Source organism: Tubulanus polymorphus, chromosome 2, assembly GCF_964204645.1.
Source record: "Tubulanus polymorphus chromosome 2, tnTubPoly1.2, whole genome shotgun sequence".
Lineage (NCBI taxonomy): Eukaryota > Metazoa > Nemertea > Palaeonemertea > Tubulaniformes > Tubulanidae > Tubulanus > Tubulanus polymorphus.
Window position 1 is genome coordinate 14,308,531 of NC_134026.1, and position 21,461 is coordinate 14,329,991.

The window sequence follows — 21,461 nt, forward strand, 5'->3', positions numbered from 1 at the left end:
AGATACATATTTTCTGGATGAGTTCTGTAGTAAGTCTATCATGTTAGTAGACGGGAGATACAGGGTTAATTTGCCTTGGAAAGATAATCACGGCATACTACCCACAAATTATAATGTTTCCAAAGCCAGAACTCGCTCTACGGTTCGTTGTTGGAGAAATATAGTGCTATAATTACTGATCAATTGTCACGTGGGTTTATTGAGCCTGTTGAAATTCCCTCCGTTGCTAGCACTCGTGAGCATTATATTCCTCATCACCCGGTTTTCAGGCAGTCATCTACTACTCCGATTCGTATTGTTTTCGATTGCAGCTGTCGACAGTCGAAGTCTTCCGTATCTCTTAATGACTGCCTGGAAGCTGGGCCACCGTTGCTGAACGATATTACTTCTATTTTGATGCGTTTCCCTTTGTTCAATTTTGGGATTGCCACCGATATCGAGAAAGCATTCTTGCAGATTGAATTAAGTCCTGATGATCGTGATTCAACCAGATTTTTTTGGTTGAGTGACTCTAGCGATCCGGAGAGCGAGTTTACTATATATAGATTCAAGCGTATCTTGTTCGGGGCTACATGTTCACCCTTTTTATTGAATAGTTGCATTATATACCATTTGCGAAATTATGAGAGTGAACTTTCTCAACTACTTCTGAGAGACATATATGTTGATAACATTGTATCTAGTGTTCCTACTGAGTCGGATGCTTTGCGTTTTTTCCACGGTTCTAGACAATGCTTCTCGGAAGTCAATTTCAATTTACGTTGTTGGTCTTCCAACTCGAAAGAGCTCCAAAAGTCTGCTACTGATCAGGGGGTTATAGAAAGCTCTACTGTCGTGAATATTTTTGGTATCAGTTGGGATGTTGAAAAGGATGAGTTGTCTTATGTTCCCAAAGTTTTATCATCTGTTTATCCATGCACTAAACGCCTTGTCCTACAGAGAGCTGCAACAGTTTATGATCCACTAGGTCTCCTAGCTCCAGTTACGATTCGAACTAAAATGCTATTGCAGGATATTTGGAAGCAAAACTTTGACTGGGATGAACCCTTGTCCGTAGAGTTTAGAACTAAATGGCAAACTATACTTGTTGATATTCGTGAGAGTTTAGAGTTGAGTTTCCCTCGTATTGTAAATTGTCATTTACTGGACGGTACAGATTCACCCGTTGAGTTACATGTCTTTTGTGACAGCAGTATCTCCGCTTATGGTGCCGTTGTTTATATTCGTTGTGGAAATTAATCAAGTATTTTGATTGCAAAAGCTAGGGTCGCACCTGTCAAGGAACTCACGGTTCCTAAACTTGAACTTATGGCCGCGTTAATTGGTTCGCGATTGATTAAACATGCTTATGATTCTATATCTGTTGTTATTGATTTACCTGTTGGACTCTTTGCGTGGTCCGACAGTCAAATTGTACTTGGCTGGCTTCGTTCGAACAAGAAGTTGTCTGCTTTTGTTTCTAACCGTGTAAAAGAGATCAAGTACGCGATATTCAACTCAGATTCACTGTATGCGGTTGGTAGATCTACTCTCGCGTTCGATTCGTAATTACAAACCACCATATTACCGACGACGCACGTTGGAACTGTATGCTAGGCACCAACGGTCTGGATTGTAATCGACTTTGATTTGCCGCGGCAGCCCAATTGAATAACGCTACCTGCTACCTGGATCGAGGAACGAACTTGCTCCCATTCCGGAGACCCACTTTCACATGAATAATGGCTAACGTATAGCCGTCACCGTGACCGGACGAAGCACTTATCAACGTAATATCCAATGACGATTTGCAGATTTAGGCTGACACGGACTCTGTCGTCTGCTTTGGAACAGCAGTCTCCCCGACTGACAGAACCTCAAAATGGAGAATGGTCGGGTGACCCTTATGACACTTAGCGCAAACCGCTGGTTTTCCGGCACTCACGTTTGTGGTGACCGGTACACAGACAACCGAAACATAACCGTTTCGATCTCATAAAATCCGACTGTTTCTCAGATGACAAATTTTCGAATTTACTTAGTTGACCATTTCATGGTCCTTTGCTGCACAGAACAGGCTGGTTTCGACAACCCATTCTCATACCGACGATGGCTACAAAAAGGCTCAGCGTTAGTGATACTTGAAAAATGCCGATTAAGTTTCGACGAAACTGGACTGAACTGGCGACCAAATACAGGGTCATCAACTTTCTTAGCTTCCTTTTTAACAAACGCGGTCAACGCAGTGAATGACACCGGCGCGGAACGCTCTCTGAGATCATAGACAAGTGACCGCCACTTGCCCTGAAGATATCCTGGTAACTTGGCGACCAACTTACGGAGATTGTCCGGATACTCGAGAATTTGCATGTCATTCACGGAACTAACAGCACTCTCGCATTCACTTAAAAATATCGAAAACTGACCCGAGCCTCTACTGTCTTGACTTCAGGACACTGTGGATCCTTTGTATTATTGTTCGCGCGCGCAACGTTACACTTAGGCTCTGAATTATTCGGTAAACGCGTCTGTTCTTCGGTAAATCGATGACTTAACGCATCGGTGGCGTCGCGTTCACCTTCGACGTCCAACATACGGGAATCGAACAGACTCGCAGCCTCCAATCGGGCGGTGGCTATGGCTAAATTAGACGATAATTGAAGTTCTTTTTTCTGTAACCGAATTTTCAGCTTAGCTTTCTCTAATCTTTTCTTAGCATGAAACTGATCGAGCTTAGCCTGGGCCTCGGCTTTAGCCTGCACCTCCTTCAGTCTGGGTACTAATTCGGTGGAACTACAACTCCGTTCACTGCCTGCAGCAACACTACCAGCGGGACTGTTACGAATCGACATCTTTAGTAAGTCTCACTCACAGGTGCGAATGTTTCGTTAATGATGTAACTCTGTCGAACAATAAAGAATAAAGTCGAATGTCATAAATGCGTCTTCTGTTCCTTTATTTACAAAGACTATTACTATGTGTAATATCTTCAGTTGGGCGTAAACAACTTATAACCGACCATCGAAAACATTTTTTATCTTCATTTTGAACATTAATTACTGCTTTTGTTGCAAATGGTCTTTTGATCTAAGATGATGCTTCAGTATCCTTTTCTGTTGTAAATTTTTTATTCATTTGTAAACATTTTATTACGTTTTGATTTTTTATTCCTTTTTCTATCATAAATATTTAAATCTAAAAATATGATTTCATTCAATGTTAAACCAGAACCCTCAAAATATCTTTCTTCAATATGACGTTTAAATTCATTAGATATTTTTTCTAATTTCACTTTTATTTGTGTTTTTGAAATTATTTCTTCAGAATGTGTTTGAATGTTATACTCGAATTTGTTCTTCTGATTGTATAAAACTTACTTTTCCAGAAGGTCAAATTTCATTTCATCATATGTTACGAAATCCATTTTTTCCATTATTTCAATAAATTTACTATAATCTTCTATTGTTGTGGCTTTAAAAAATCTTTTTTAAGCCAGCCGTAGGCTGAGCCTATTACTATACAAATGGAGCGAATTTAAATGACATGGTTTTTCATCATTCATTAGAGCATTATCCATTCTCCAACCCCTAGGAAGCAGAATTTTGAAAGAGGGCCTCGTTAAAATTTATATGAGATTTGTCGCAAAAATCTGAAAAATCTGTTTTAAAAAGCCAATCAGAAAGCGAAGACTCCTCTACGATTGGCTTAGCCGCAGAGATCAGCAGGTGTTCACGTGAACCCGCGGTATCGTCTACCGTTTTACTTCCGGGTTTTATTTTAAGATCTAAAATTTTATTTCAATATCGATTTCTGTGAAATCTTTAGTTGATTTGGTTTTTGGGAGGAATATTTCTATTTGCACTACAGAAAATATCATTGACGTTTGTGCAAAGTCCGGGAAAATAGCTTTTTCTCAAATCGAATGGATGACCTTGCAAATTAGCCATGTGCTCAAACAGCAAATTCATTCAAATTTTATTGTGCAAAAAAGATATCAAATCCAATTCATTTTTACTTTATTGAACAAGGTCAAACAGTAAATCCAATTCAATTTTGTTTTATATAGCAAATTTCAGAAAATGCACTTCTAATCTGCATTCAAATCACTAAGACCAAGGGAAAAGATTTACCTGAGGTATTTGTTCCTGCCAGCTCCAGTCGCTGTATGTGCTACTTATGAAAGCACGATTGAATTGTATACATATTTGCCTAGCGTTGACTAGTCTATCGAGCTGGGAGCGTACTTGGACAAATTTAACCCATAGAGTGAATCATTTGCCAATTTATAAAAAGCTGACAGGCTGGATAGTGCTCCTTGGGGCTCTTCTACTACGTAATGTTTCTAAAATTTCAATGGTATCTTTTATTTCTAGTGAAGCAATGTAATATTTTACATTTTCCATGTAAGCTTAATTTGAAATAGATTTAGTTTTTTTAATAGATTTTCTTAATTGTTGAGATTTATCATCAAAATATTCTGTTCTTAAAATATTTTTCCTTAAATTTTGTTTTTTTTATTCAAGATGTCTTTTAAAATTCCTTTTTATTATAAATTCATTACAAACATTGCTTTAAATTTCATTCAATTTTTTTATGATTTGCAGTTTTTTCGTGTCGACATTTTTGGGATTTATCGATGTATTTTTTACAATATGGACAATAATATTGATTTTTATTTACATCAATATTTTCTGTTTGGAACTCACTCTTTCCCATTTATAAGGAAAGAAAATTTATAAGTGGTGATGAGTGATGTGCCTCTCACCCTCTGGTGTGAAAACGTCATTGTCTAAATGATATAGATAATATAGATCTTATAATATTGAAAAATATTAACATAAATTTGTAATCTTGAAATAGTTATGAAATGTGAAAACCATTTATATATCTAGGCACGAGACGTACGAGTAAGAAACTAAGAATTCTTAAAAGAAACTAAGGAAAGAAACTAATAATTCTTACTTTCTTAAAAGAATTCTTAGTATCTTACTCGTCCCTCTCGTCCCTAAATATCATATTCATAATTAATGATTTATACCATAAATAATCATATTATGTAAATTATAAGATATAAATGTAATAAGATATTGATTTTTACATACATATTGATTGATTCTTATTAATTTAGGATAATATTTATTTTTAAGTAGCAGAAACCCTCAAGCTGATAGTGATGGATAAGCATAACCTTCATTACCAGAATAAATTTTGGAAAGTAATATCGTTTTAGCCATAAATACAACTGCCTATTGGAAGTGGAGTGGAACAAATCTTGATGCCATAAACATTGTACCTTTTTGACTATCTGAACACATAACCACAAAGTGAATTCCTTTCCAATTGACTTTCTTTATATACCAGTAATAATTGGTATGTCTCTATTTCAGGTGAAGGCCGCCTCGTGGGCCTTAGGAAAGGGAACATCCGTGGTTATTTGCAATGGAACAACCACCCATAGAGCAATCCTTGATATCGTATACGGTAAGAAGGTTGGTACCTTCTTCACACCTGCTGTAGATACTTTCGACTCGATAGAAAATCAGGCTTTAGAAGGTAAGTTTACATCGGAAGTTCTTTCCTTTTATCCTGATGAGTGCGCTTAATTACACCTGTCATCAGTCGTTACCCTAGGCCATATTGGTGGGAAAATTTCAAATTAAAAAATCTTTTGGCGGGAAAATCAATTATGTTCCGTTAAATCCAAATTAAACTAAAATAAATCCAAATTTATTATTGGTGGTGATAAAGTACGTATCCATCTTTCGATTAAAGCACATTTTACTTCGTTTTTACGTTGGAAAGAGCGTACGCCTTCGTTTTTCAGATTCTCCGTTTTTGATCCGATAAACTCTGTCCCAGAATCCGATTGGATAACGCTAGGTTTTCTAATCTTGAAAATCTTTTTAAAACCATCCACAACGGTAGAATTAAATTATTCTCTATCTAGACAATACATAAATTACCAGTCACGTATCTTTTGTAAAGAGATATTTTTGTTCTTTTTTACAAAGCCGTGGTAATGTATTTGCGTTTGAAAAACTTCGTTCGCCATAATATTGATTCGACATGGATCTTTTCTGTTCGGCTTTCATCGATCACTGCTTTTTGACAGTCGTGATTAGGTTTTCTAGAGTCTTTAAAATGATTACCGGTTTGCAAAATTTCCATCCCGCACAACACACAGTCCGGATCCGCTCTGATCATACTTTTGGTTTCTTCCTGTTTGGAGACAACGACGTATCTAAATCTTCGGTAAGTTCACCTTTGATACTTCTCTTTAACGTTTCATTCGGAATAAGACTCGTTAAATGCATATATATATATATATATATATATATATATATATATATATATATATATATATATATATTTATCTAGGCCAATGTATTCTTTTCTGTAAACGATTTATGTATTTCTTGCTGCAATAACTGTTTAAACTTTAAGTATTTGAGATCGTCGGGTATTTTGTTATCCGCTAGAAGGTTGTAGGTAGCGGGTGTTTCTTTTTCTTGTCGACACTTCTGACTGGCGATAAAAGCTTGTATCGAGGGTAACATGGAATCGGGTAAAGTGATTAACTTTTCAACTTCGTGCTGTTGCCTTATCTACTATTCGGTTTGCGGCGTGCGTTAAGACTGACGACAGTATAGGTTTCATATAGGTAATAAAATGAATGGTAGAAATCCACCTTTTTGTGAAATTATTTCGTTTTTGTTAAATAGCTATCGAATTGTTGGCCAGCATACGTATGTAACGCTTATGTTGTTTTAACACGCGTTTATCTTTGTCGCTATGTTTTATATTCCCGGCTAAACTGCTTTTTTATATCTCATACGCACTTTAAGTCTGGCGGCGCCGATTAGTAATTGTATATATCTTGTTTCATATCAAAGGTTAAAGGGGCGAGTGAGTAAAAAATAAAAATAATTTATTTTCATTTTTTATGAGCTATATACGATATATACAATTAATCTAATAATTCCGTATATATGAATAACATATAAATAAATAGCATATATAAATGAATAACTTCTAATCAATCAAATCAATTTTAATGAAAAATTTGTTATCAAAATGGTGGGTAAACAAACACACAGTGAATTCTGAAATATAATTAAAGATACAACAAATGTCAAATCTGTAGATTATAAATTTAAAAATTTAAATGAATTAACAATTCATAAGAAATATTTAATTACTAATATTGAAACAATTACTAATAGATATGGAGATAAATTAGTTATTCACTTAGAATATGAAGGATTAAAAGGAAATAAATATAAATTCAGAACGTATTTACCAGATAGATTTCATGGATTATCAAGTGAAGATCTAGAAGAATTATGTTCGGGTGATTTCTATTTCATATACAAAGGTAAGAATGAAAAAGGGCACCATGATATAGATTTCGAATAATATAAAATCAATTTTAATAAATGATTTGATATTAACATGGAAGTAAATAAGAAGTACTACTGTCCAACATGTAAAATCAATATAGATAAATCTCAAAAAGCAAGACATTATAAAACTAAAACACATTTAGAAAATAAATTGAAATAAGAATATAAAGATGATATATTAGAAACTAAATTAGAAGAATTAAAGAATGAAAAAGAAATATATAAATGTGATACATGTAATCAATCATTCAGTAACAAAAGATATTATAAAAACATTTAAAATCTAAAAGTCATATGATAAATATCAATGATGATATTTTAGGTTAAGATTATTTTGATAAAGAAATTGATAATTAAAAGAATAAAAATTGAATTAAACAATAAAAGACCATCCATGGAAGATGTTAGAAATTATATTAATTAATTAGATAATAAAAAAGAAATAGAAACAACTGTAGCATTTAAAATTGATATAGGACCATTTGCTATCGAGTTTAAAATTTGTAAAGGTAAAACATTAGAAGAAAATAAAAAACATTTAGAAAATATGAAAAATATTATAAAAATAATTGCAGACGTAGAATATCCTACGATTTGTATATCTTCTAAAGTTAAATTATTAAAATCTGAAGATAAACCAATATATAATATAAATTCCCATTCACAACATATCATTTCAAAACAAAATATAGATGATAGATTAGATAAATGTTACAATGAAATAAAAAGTAAAATAGAAGAGAAATATTTTGACGGATCTGGTTTAATAATTGATGAAATAATATTTATGACGTTACATGTATACAATACAAAATATAATAAATTAACTGAGTCAAAACCAATTGATAAAAATAATTTATCATATTATAAAGATGATAACATAAATGGATCAAGTTATATTAAACTACCATTTAAAACTAATGCTGTTATAAATGTACAAAATTCTGATGATAAATGTTTTTATGGACAATAATTAGTTGCTTACATCCTACAGATGATATTACACATAGTTTTAGATTAACTAATTATATACAATTTGAAAAAAATTATAAGATAGACAATTATCTTGTTGAAATTAAACATATACCAAAAAAAGAAAGAGATAATAATTTAAAAATAAATGTATTCGATTTAATCAAATTACCAAATACAAAAGGAAATAATATTAAACATTATACACTAGAACCTTTATATTTATCAAAAGATTACGAATCAAATGGTGTTATAGATATACTATATTATGAAAATTATTATATGTGGATTAAAAGAATTAATTTATTTTTCAAATCAGAAAATGATTTTGATAATAAAATATAGCTGCCAAGCAGCGATGACGGGTTTTCTGCAAAGCCATTCAGAATGATGGGAATTGTAGTAAATTGCAACCACTGTGTAAACGTCAAATATGATTTACCTTTGAAACCGAACGTACGCGGACGTACTATCAACAAATATGAATTTATTTGACCAGGCATTTATTTTGGCATTCAAACATCATGATACTGTATTATCACCCAAATGGATCTGTCCTATAAAGAACTCATCCTAAGCGCCTGCTGAGTTGATAGATTGAGTGAATTTACAGATAAGAACGTATTATGATTTGGAATAGATTAAACAAGTAAATCTTTTTATTGAAATATTTGAATAAATACACATAGTGTAATGTAGATACAATCAATAAATTATGAATTGATTTGGTCTGGGTTTCCGGCTGATGTTGATATTGGCTTTTATGGATTACAAATATATGGATTCTATAGTGATAAACAATTGATACCTGCAACATGTGTGTAAATCAAACCTATTCCACTAGTTGCGTGTGTTTCCTAATAAACGGGAGAGTCACTCTTGATCTGAGTTATTAGAAAAATAATGTTCATTTAGTTATATAAATCCATTGCCTTTTTGAAAATTCTGTAATAATATTTGTTCTGTTCTAATTTTTATTACTGTATGAACCAATGATATGCTTTGTAAATGTTATAAAATAAATTTGAATTTGAATAAAATTTGAACATGCAAATCAAGGATAACTTGTGTTTTTTTTAACTTGGCTTACTTGTCCTTTGTTAACAGTTCCAGAGTTTCAATTACAATCAAATCCAAATTGGCTAAAAAGTACATAGGACTAAATGAAATGAACCGTTAGTTACTGCAAACCTATTCCAGTGTTATGTCGATCGTGTTGAATCACTTTGCTTGAGTTGAAAAAATCTGATCTTCTATGGTGCAACATCGGTCGAAGAGAGATATCTTGGTGTTGACAGTCCTTGACCATCTAACTTCATGCGTTTGACATTGGAATCAGCATCATACCCATTTGAACTGCAAAATATTCATACAACATGAAAACCTACAGTACATGTATACAGTAATCAAACTTTCACCGATGTCGGATATTTGAATAAACGTTTGGCTTATTTCAGTATTCTAAAGCAGGAAATAATAAGCCCAATCAATAGGGCCTATTCCCATTGGAACAATGGTATAATGCGTACAGCTGTACCGTACACTTATCAGTCAAGAATGGAGAAATCGGTATACCAATCCTACGAACAGCAAAATGTACAGGCCTACAATGATTTCTGGTATACAAGCCGTGACCACATGAACGTGAAATCCTATCCATGGTATAATGGCACCAGTTAAAGTAACATCACTGTAGGGTCGACGAGAGGGAAAAAGTTGTGTTTGTAGTACATATACATGGTAGGCTATTCGTACTCACTTAATACTTAAAACGCTGTTGTTACCTGTACGTGACTGTAAGGTGATTTCTACAGGTTAGCCGTATGTGAGTACGTTGACGCTCAGACATGCAATATTGGGATTCGAATCCAAGCGAAAACAAAATCCAGGATGAAAGCCACTAAATATTTGGATGGATATATGAAAGCTGAGGGCACTGGAGTGTGTAATGGGTAGTGTAGTGTGATCTGTGTGCATTTGTGGCCAGCACACAGATCACATTGTTCATTGGGGTTTAGTCCAGGACTCGCGAGATTTTCAACAACACGGAAGTAACGTGTAATAAATGATGACTTGAATAGCATGACTACCTACCACCCCTCATTATTGTTGGAAAACTAAACGTTCCGCACTGACTAAAAATTAGTAATAATAATTAATAACATTTTAGAAATGGCCAGAATTTTAACTTAGGTTCTATCTCATTTTTATTTTACAATTGCGATTTGTATAATTTTTTTTTAAACGGCCGTTAAGGCTTCATGTTTCGTCTGCAATTCACTGCAAATAGTTACGCAACTACGCGCATTTCAGTGTTTTTGGCAGCTGTACACTCAATCGGCACCGTTCGTGACTAGCTTCACTGCGGAATTATCATTAATTAACATCGCCATATCACACCATCAACTTATATTGTGCCTTAAAACCCTAACAGCCGAAATAATTGAAATGCACACACGATTTCTATCATTGAAAATTGAGAGAGTGGCCGTGTTTGTGTTCTGCTGCTTCGCGTTAATCCCGCGCGGTGGCGCAACCGCGCGGAGTGGGCCCGATACGTCTAGTAGTAGTCCAGTGATTTACCCACTGTGCCACAGAACGTAACTGCAGGTTGGATGAAATTTGATTTACAAATAGCCTAGCCTCACCTAACCCAAACTCTATTCTTTCACGCATGCGCGTTTGCAGATTATAGGAACTCACGTACGGCGTTTTTAGGGAACTCACGTACGGTTAACCAGTGGATATCACCGTACAGTCACGTACGGGTAACAACTTCGTACTAAAATGGTATTGGCTACTAAGAACTCACCTACGGCGTTAGTAGGGAACTCACGTACGGTTAACCTGTGGAGATCACCATACAGTCACGCACGGGTAACAACTACGTACTTAAAATGGTATGGACTGGTTGCCTGTCCCATTCAATATGGGATAGGTTTTGTCCGTCCGCCATCTTCCGCAGATTTTACGGATCCAATCAGATTTCAGTATTTCATCACGTGAACAATGTAACATGGCCGCCTACACTGTCTCGATTTACGTTCCATGGACCTCTTTAAAGTAATTTTTTATACCAAAGAAGAAAGAAATTCCATTAAAACTGCCAGGTAACGCTTCTGCAAACTCATCATCATCAGTTACAGCTGCGCCAAGATGTTGTGTACTTTATTTCTCCGCTGCTCACGATCTGATAAACTGATCAGGTTTAAAGAGCTTGATTCTGTGAATAACTGCACTAGCGAGCCTTCAATTTGAATTGTGATTGGATTATCTGTCTGGTCGAGACATGGTCTTTATGATTCTAAAGACACTATCATTCAAATCAGGGATATCAGGATCGTCCCAATTTGTCAATGAACAAAAAAACTACTGTTCGATGTCATGAAATACAAAGTGTCATTGCTTATTCTCTTGTCAATTGCTTATTCTCTTGCCAGGGGCTGAACAAGATTTTGTACCAGAAGTGAACAATGAATATTGAATTCAGTGAAAAAGAATTGGTCGTGATGAATTTTATAATCGATTTCTAGCGAAGTCAACATTGACATTGTGTGGTCCATGAGAAGAGAGGATATTGCGTATTTTCAATGTGATCTGAGTAACTTGTCTTGACCAAGTCTCTTAATTTGACTGTCCCAACTTGCTGTCTGTATCAGGAAATCAGTAAGCTGAGGTGGATCCAAATATCTGATCTCACAAAGCACTAAGGAGTTCAACAATTGTAAACTTTATTCAGATACTAAATATAGTCATTTTACAACACTGTATTAAAACATCCATTCACTAAATACATCTCACGAACGGTAGAAAGGATGTCCTCTGTTCCTTCAGAATGTTCTGTATTCAGTGACGGTTGCGGCAGGGCTCACCTCGCATTAGATTTCGATCCTTGTTAGTTTGTATTCCGAGTACCAGGTAAATTATCAGCGGATTTATTTGATACTTAAGCAATTAATGTCTTTCCGTCCATTGTTAAGGGCAATTTTGATATCGCTCGAAGCTAAGCAGATTAGAAGAGACGCCATCTTAACCAGGAAGTAACTTGCTACTTTACATGTTTGACCTTATTTGACATGCATCGAAAATGCGAGGATCGGCACAACCGGTCTCTAATTGAAGATAGAGACCGGTAACCAGTCTAAAAATGGTATTGGCTACTATACAATAGGCCTATACTGGCTATAGTCAGACAAATAAAAGCCGGTAGGCTTTCGTAGCTTCCACTCTTCACAACCGAATTGTGTTTAGTCCCAGTAAGTACGCGCCAACCGGCACAGGCCTAACACTGTTTGTCAACTGTGTGTACTGTAGTAGGCTATCGATGAACACCTGATACTTTTCTGTCGTTTGTTTTCTCTGAGATGAACATCTACATCACATCTGTTACGTTGCAGAAATCCAATAAGGCATCAACAGCAACGGTAGAGAGAGCGGGGCGGAAATTTAGATGGTGGTAGCGCCGACGCGCGATTTAAAGGCGTCGACGGTTTCTGCTGAAACTTGATGATTGGCTAGATGGTTCCAATCGATAATTGTTCTCGGAAAGAAGGAATGTCTGAATTGCTCCGTTTGACAGAACTGGACCTGGAAACACTTAGAGTTGTTTGTGACGAAACTCTCAGTACGATTGTCGGTTTCAAAGTCTTTAAGGTGGCTTGCTAGCCTGACTCTGCGCCTATTTGGCCGGATTGGCTTTAAATACTGGTTGGCTGGCATAGCTGGTACTAACCCCTCAACCACCCTGTACGGAAAAGTCAAGCGGATCTTCTTAGGGCGTTCCTCCAGGCTTGGTATACAGAGTCTGTTGAGCATCATGGTGATTACGCGACTTATAGTCCTGTGTAATGAAGCGCGCTGGCTGTTTTTGAATGCGTTCGAAACGGTCGATGTCCGACCTGAGGTGCGGGTCCCAAACCGACGCTCCGTACTCGAGTATTGGACGATCCAGCGCTAGGTAGGCAGTGCGCCTACTGTTTTCGGTACAAGTGGCGTAAGTTCCTTCTTAGGAAACCGAGTGTAGAGCTTGCTTTCTTGACGATACTGTATATGTGCTTGCCCCACCTCAGGTCTTCTGATAACAGGAGGTCAAGATATGGGCTCGACTGAACCTGTTTGAGAGCCACGTTATCTTAGAAATAGAGGTACTGCGACTTTTCACGGACGCGGATGATATAACACTTGCGTGCGTTAAATTTCACGCCCCATCGGAGGGCCCAATGTTCTAAATTCTCTAAATCCTGTTGGAGGGTTTTATGATCCTGGAAAGTTTTTATAGTTCGATAGAGCAGACAGTCGTCTGTGAACAGCCGCACTTGCGACCTAACAACGTCAGGGAGATCGTTAATGTGCACTAAAAATAAGAGCGGACCTAAGACAGTTCCTTGCGGAACTTCAGATCCGACATGCGCATCTTCAGACGATTCGCCGTCCCTAACGACTGTCATGGTACGATTACATAAAAAATCGGACAACCAGTCAAGAAAATGACCACGGATACCATAATTCGTTAGCTTTGACAATAGTTTATTATGCAGAATGGTGTCGAATGCCTTACTGAAATCGAGTACCGCTATATCCACTTGGTTTCCAGAGTCATATGATGTGAGGAGGTCATGTGTGATGGTGAGTAGCTGCGATTCACAAGAATAACCACTACGAAAACCGTGGTTCAAATCGGTCAAAATTGAATGATCCTCAAGGTGAGTACGTACGTGGCGGTAATCTATGTGCTCTAGTAACTTACAGCACACCGACGTGAGAGATACCGGACGGTAATTTTCGGCAAGGTGTTTATCGCCCTTCTTGTAAATACTAGAGATGTTGGCGCGACGCCAGTCAGATGACAGGAGCCCAGTGTCCAATGATCGCTGGAATATTCGTGTCAACATGGGTGAGATGTTATCGACACACATCTCTAATACCATGTTCGGAATACCATCCGGACCGCATGCTTTTGATGGATTAATGTTCGTGAGCAGTTTCTTCACTCCAGTTTCGTCAACTATGATACCGCGGATATCTCGGTAATTATTCCCAGTTATACTTGTCGCATTTGGTGGTTGGTCATCAGAAGTTGAGAATACCGATTTAAACTGATTGAGGAGAATCCTAGCTTTACTTTTTCCATCGCAATGCAGTTTGCCATCTTCTTTTAGCGGTGATACGCCAACGTTGCCTCTGCGCCTAGACTTAATATACCTCCAGAATGGCTTAGTGTCTTTATTGTCCAGACCGGTTTGGATCGTATTATTGATATGATCCCATTCTGCTTTACGTATCTCCCGTCTGCAGTCTTTCTGGAATTGACGATAGGTTTTCCAGTTTTTCCGTTTTTTAGCTTTCGCATAGAGACGCTTCTTACGACGGAGAAGCTTCCTGATGGACCTGTTTACCCACGGTAGGGATTTTTTACCTCGACAGGTTTTAGACGGAATATGCCGGTCAACGCTCGCTTTTAAGATTACTTTTGAAAAAGTCCCAGAATTCTTGAGGACCTCGGCCGCTTGCATACATTTGTTCGAGATTTGGAGTAATAACGCTTAGATTCGCTCGGAGCTTGTCCCAATTTGCTCGTGCAAACTGGTAATAACTTCTGCGTTTAGGCTTAACATAGTATGGTTTCGTATCAATGTCTGTAACCACCATATGGTGGTCTGATATACCGGTATGGAGGTAGAAGCTTTCACTAGGTTTGGATCAGACGTGAAAACCAGATCAAGGAGATTTTCTTCTCTCGTGGGCTCACGATGCACCTGAGTTAGATACGCTAACGTGGTGATATCTATAAGACGTTGTTGAGTTTCGCGATCTGGGCATGGGGCAATAGTAATGGCCGTGTCCCAGTCGATGTCCGGGCAAAAGTCACCAGCGAGTAAAATATGCTTTGGCTGAGGGCAGTTGGTAATCGGTCCCAGCATTTTTTCGAGATATAAAATACACCGATAATTATTTCACTGCTATTTTGAAGTTTTACTTAAGCCCAAACCGACTCACTATTTGACGATATATCAAGGAGTTCTTTCAAGATAAGCTGGTTGTTATTAAGGAGAAAAAACGCCACCGCCTAGGATACTACGGTCATTGCGGTAGGGTATATAGTCTTCCGGAAATAGTTCGGCCGATTTGATGTCAGGACTTAGCCACGATTCGGTGCCAAAGACAATGTCGGGTTTTATATAGTTTATAACTGCTGCAAATTCAGCACTCTTATTTCTGACACTCCGACAGTTTACGTTAAGAATTCGGAGGTTTCCTCTATCACGCGGTTGGTTATGTGCAGAGTTATGCGGTTCACGCGGTGGAGACCTTTGACTGTAGTGACGTTGAGAGGAATGAGCAGATCTACTAGATCTATTAGATCTTGCACCAGGGGTGCTAACTTTGAACGGACTAAACGATGAACTGAAGACTGAGTCGACTGACAAGTTCTGGTCATTTAGAGGCCAGTACGGATTTGAGTTGTTTAACTCGTACGACCTGAATGTAAAGCTCCCGCAGTTTACACTGTCGCATCTGAGACGTATCCATGACACAGTTGAGCAGTTCAAGAGATCATAGTCTTTGGTACAATGTTCTACACATGACGCATGGATCCAAATATCGCAGTTGTCGCGCGCAACGCCTCGTTCTTCCCATTTTACCGGGTCGTTGCAATAGCCACATGGGTATATGCTGCGGTTTGGTTGGCCAGGATTGAATTCGATGTCACCTGACATGAGGAGTATTAGTATATCTCAATGAATTGAAGGGTTTGGTCGACTTATGAGGCCTTGTGCGGTTCACAGGGGATGACTGGCTCATTAAGTTACTTGATGAGCAGTAGGACGGTTCAATTATGTCTGTTGACATCTCATAATTATAACGGTAATATAAAGTCACAAGGAGTAGAAGTAAACAAACACCAGGCATTCTTGTCGCCGCCATTTTGATGGTCGCCGCATCTTGAATTCTAACGGGGTGGTATATTGGGGCCAGAAAACCAGCCAGACCAGGTGTTTTTAGCAAGCCATAGCGATTATGACACTTCAAACAGAATAACTAAGCATTGTTCTTCAGTCTATGATAATAACTGTCTTCGAAAGGCTTGTAGAACGGTGAAAAAGCAGCTACGAAAAAAGCGATTAGCAGCTACGAAAAAAAGCCGCCATTACGAACAGCGCCCTGTCTCTCCCGAACGTAATTCTAGTAGCCATCCGCGACTCAACGACCTTGATTTAAACTTGATCAATTCAAATCCGTTTATTGACGCTTTTGGTTACATGAACTGATCAGCAATATACTTAAATGAAATAACCGGAATAACAAGAAATCAAAAATATTAAAGAGGAGTAAAAGGGATAATAGGGGTTCAGGCCAAAGGTCGAAAGGTCTAGCTCATACAAAATGAAAAAAATGAAAATAATAACAATTTCTACTTTAATTACTCGCGAAACTCATAAAAAATGAAAAATAATTCTCGCACACTCGAATTTATTTTTGATTTTAAATGAGTTTCACTCCTAATTCAAATAGAAATTATTATTATTTTCATATTTTTCATTTTTTACTCACTCTCCCTTTCAACCTTTAACCTGAACCCATATTATCCCTATTACTCTTAAAATATTCATATACATGAATAAAATATAAATGAATAACATATATAAGTAATTGGGGTTTCAGATCAGAGGACGGAGGACGAGCTCTTATAGAATAGATAAATAGATATATTTTAAACATATTTCAATATTTATATTTGTATGAGTTAGATTTTTAAACATTACAAGTGTTAGTAAAGTGTGATCAAAATAATTCATATATATATATATATATTTTAAAATTTAGTATTAAAATGGAAGCAAATAAGTACTACTGTTCAACATGTAATATCAATATAGATAAATCTCAAAAAGCAAGACACAATAAAACTAAAACGCATTTAGAAAATAAATTAAAGTTAAAATATGAAGATGATATATTAGAAACTAAATTAGATGAATTAAAGGATGAAAAAGAAACATATAAATGTGATACATGTAATCAATCATTCAGTGATAAAAGATATTATAATGAATATTTAAAATCTAAAAGTCATATTAGAAATATGAATAATGATATTTTAGGTGAAGATTATTTTGATAATGATAAGAAACATTAGATAATTAAAAGAATAAGAAATAAATTAAACAATAAAATACCATACATGGAAGATGTAAGAAATTATATTAATTCATTAGATAATAAAACAGATATAGAAATAACCGAAGCATTTAAAAGTGATATTGGTCCAGCAGCTATTGAGTTTAAATTTCATTAAGGAAAAACATTAGAAGAAAATAAAAAACATTTAGAAAATATGAAAAATATTATAAAAATAATAACTGATGTTGAATATCCTAAAATAAGTATTTCATCAAAAGTTAAATTTATAAAATCTGAAGATAAACCAATATATAATATAAATTCTCATTCACAACATATAATATCTAAACAACATATAGATGAAAAATTAGATAAATGTTATAATGAAGTAAAAACTAAAATAGAAGAGAAATAATTTGAAGGATCTGGTTTAATATTTGTTGAAATAATATTAATAACTTTACATGTTTATAACACAAAATAAAATAAGTTAACTAAATCAAAACCAATTGAAAATAATTTATCATATTATAAAGATGATAGTATAAATGGAACAAGTTATATTAAACTACCATTTAAAACTAATGCTGTAATAAATGTACAAAATTTTGATGATAAATGTTTTCTATGGGCAATTAATTATAAGTTATATATATAATTATAAGTTGCTTACACCCAGTTGAAGTTTATAATAAACATACTTATTGATTAACAAATTATAATAATTTTGAAAATAATTATAAGATAGACAGTTATCCTGTTAGAATTAAACAAATACCAAAAATAGAAAGAGATAATAATCTAAGAATAAATGTATTTGATTTAATCAAATTACCAAATACAAAAGGTGATAAAATTGAACATTATCAAAAGATTATGATTCAAATGGTGTTATAGATATACTTACTATATTATGAAAATCATTATATGTGGATTAAACAATTAGATTTATTCTTTAGAACAGAAAGTGATCACCATAATAAAATATATCTATGTAGAAAATGTTTACATAAATTCAGTAATGAAAGTACCTTATCAAATCATAAACAATTATGTGAAAATCATGATTATTGTAAATTAGTTTTACCAAATGAAAAAGATAAAATATTAGAATTCAAAAATATGATTACAAAAATAAAGTACCATTTGTTATATATGGAGATTTTGAATCATTAAATAAAGAAATAACTGATCAAGATAGAAAAGAAATATATTATAAAAGAAGGAAATTAAATTCTAATGAAAATGATTTTTCAGATGAACCACCAAAAACAAATACAATTAAAAAGATTCATCAATCAGCTGCAGCTTTCGGGTTATATATAAAATCTGATTATCCAGAACTTATTCAATAAAAGATTACAATACTACAGAAGATATTAAAACTGATATTATTCAACATGACATACTTAAAACTGATAATGATAATAAATCCCATGAAAACGCTACATTAGCTATAACTTGTAGAGGAATTGTAATAGAATGAATATTATATTTTAAATTTTAATTTTTTTATTTCATAAATGGAAGTAGAAAAGATTGAAATGGATCATTTAGATGAGCCTGTTATAAGTGATGAACAACCACCTGATTTTAGTGAAACAAGTTTTAGCAATGATAATAAAACAGCATATAATAATAATTTAAATAATGATGAAGATGATGATTTTGATGATGATAAAATTGATATCGTATCACTAAAAATATTAAATGAAATGAAAATTAGAGTAACAGGTGCAGTTGTAAACGAAATATTACCAAAAGTTGTAATAGGTAAAGTTGGTTCAGAAGAAATTGTAAAACAAATTATAAATGATGACCCATTTTTCATGGATAATTTAGAATTTAAAAATGATGCGTGGTATTATAATCTTGAATTAAATGGTGAAAATGTAAAATTAAAATTATCTAAAATGTTAGCAAGATCTACAATTAAACGTTCAAAAGGTGGTAGAGAATTTCTCAGAATTATATGGAATGGACTCGATAGAATAAATGAAGAAGAACCAATTCCTTAATTTGATATTAACAAATATTCACCATTTAAAAATCCAAATCCAAATCCTACTTATGATCCAGAAATGGAAGAGTATGGAGATCGATTAGATAAATTAAGGTCTTCAACACCCGAAACATCGAGAAGAGATATTCAACAAATTGATAATGATTCAAGTCAATTACAATTAGTAAAACATTTTGATAACATGTTAGATACAGTTCATTCATTTGAAGAAGAGATGAATAGTGTTTTAGATACACCCGGTGCTGAAACTGGAATAAATCGAATACAACTGGAATAAATCGAATACAATCATTACTAGAAAAAGGATTATTTGATTTAACTGGTGATGAATTAGAAGCATTTCCTGAACAAGCACGTAGAGAAATTAAAGGTATGCAAGAATCAGCTGATAAAATTGCGCATGAAAAAAGTAAAAGCGATATTAAAATTAGAACTTTAGAAAAAGAATTAACTGATAAAAATAAAGAAATAGAACAATTAAAGTCTGATTTAGATCATCGAGTAATTGATGAAATAGAATATAGGCAAAAAGAATTACGTTTAGAAAAAGAAAAAGATGATTTAGAATATAATATAGAATTACAAAAAGAAGAAATACGTTTTATATTGAAATCTGCTGGGAATATTCTTAACTTTGCTGCTGAACATATTATTTTATTTTTAATTACAGTTGTAAGTGCAATTATTTTTGGGTTAGTGTTAGTTTATGTTCCAAATAGTATTTATTTATCAGCCGATATAAAAGTAACCGGTAATAATAATAATTATGTTGTTGATGTTGAAAGATATTTGATTAAAAAATTAACTAAAAAGATCGGTCCAGAAACAGTTTTCTCATTAGATGATTATAATTTATTTATGCATTATAAAGATTTATGGTTAACTAAAGAAAATATAAATAATATGATATTTCAAGGCATCCAATCAGAAAACCAAAATAAATTAAGATCAGAAGCACATAATGCAATATTAACTAATGCTATAGATAAATTGATAAAAAGTATATATGGAAGCAAATATAAAATTCCATTAGACTTTGAATTGATAAATAATAATGCGCCTTTATATATATACGCAATTCAAGAAGATATTATATTCGAAATAACATTTGCTCCTGTAAATGAAATTGTAATATCTAGCGTTAATAAAGATATGGGTTATAAATTATCGAAGATATGTTTAGAATATGATACAGTAACTGATGAAAATATTTCAAGTATAATTCAAACTCAATACAATCAAGGATTTTCATTATTATATGATTATATTGATAAATTTAAAACTGTAACTATTAATGCAAGTGATGAAATTATTAATGAGAATATTAACTTCCCAAGAAGATCTATTAATCAAGGTATATTAATATTTTTTACCATTGCAACATATACTAATGGTTCAATAAATGTTGATAATTATTACAATCCTGAAATAACAAAAGTAGAAATAACTATCGAAGGAATAGCAAATAAAATATTTTGTCAAGGAATGAGAATGATAGATCAATGGCCAAAAATTAGAAAACATTTTATGAATGAAAAAGTAAAATCATCTGAAAATTGTAATATTAATCAAATTGATTATTATACCGGTAATAAATATGCATTATGGTTAGATTTTAGAACAACAGAGGATAATTCATTACATGGTTCTGGAAAAAAAATACAGAACACTAAAGATGGAATACAATTATTCATGACAAAGAATAAAGGAATCAAAAATTTTAAAATGCACATTTATATTATATCCATTAATAATAATTTAGATTTAGTTTCAATGACTTTATGATTTGATTTATTTTCTGGTATAATAGGTTTATTATCATTGGAATCATCTTTATCATCAGATTTGAATTTTGATTTATATATTACACCAGAGAATATAATAATTGTGATTAACCCAATTGTAATATATAAGTAATTATTTCGTCCACTATTAGAAGAATCAGATGGATTATTATTTGA

At 34.0% G+C, this 21,461-nt stretch overlaps 1 protein-coding gene across 1 annotated transcript in view; it reads left to right on the forward strand.

Moving 5' to 3' along the window:
- The window catches only part of LOC141898436 (delta-1-pyrroline-5-carboxylate synthase-like), a 377,354-nt gene that overhangs the window by 123,790 nt on the left and 232,103 nt on the right, over positions 1-21,461 (forward strand). The window contains exon 7 of the mRNA XM_074784307.1: positions 5,367-5,532. Coding sequence (XP_074640408.1) covers positions 5,367-5,532 — 166 coding nt within the window. The remainder of the gene's footprint in view (positions 1-5,366; positions 5,533-21,461) is intronic.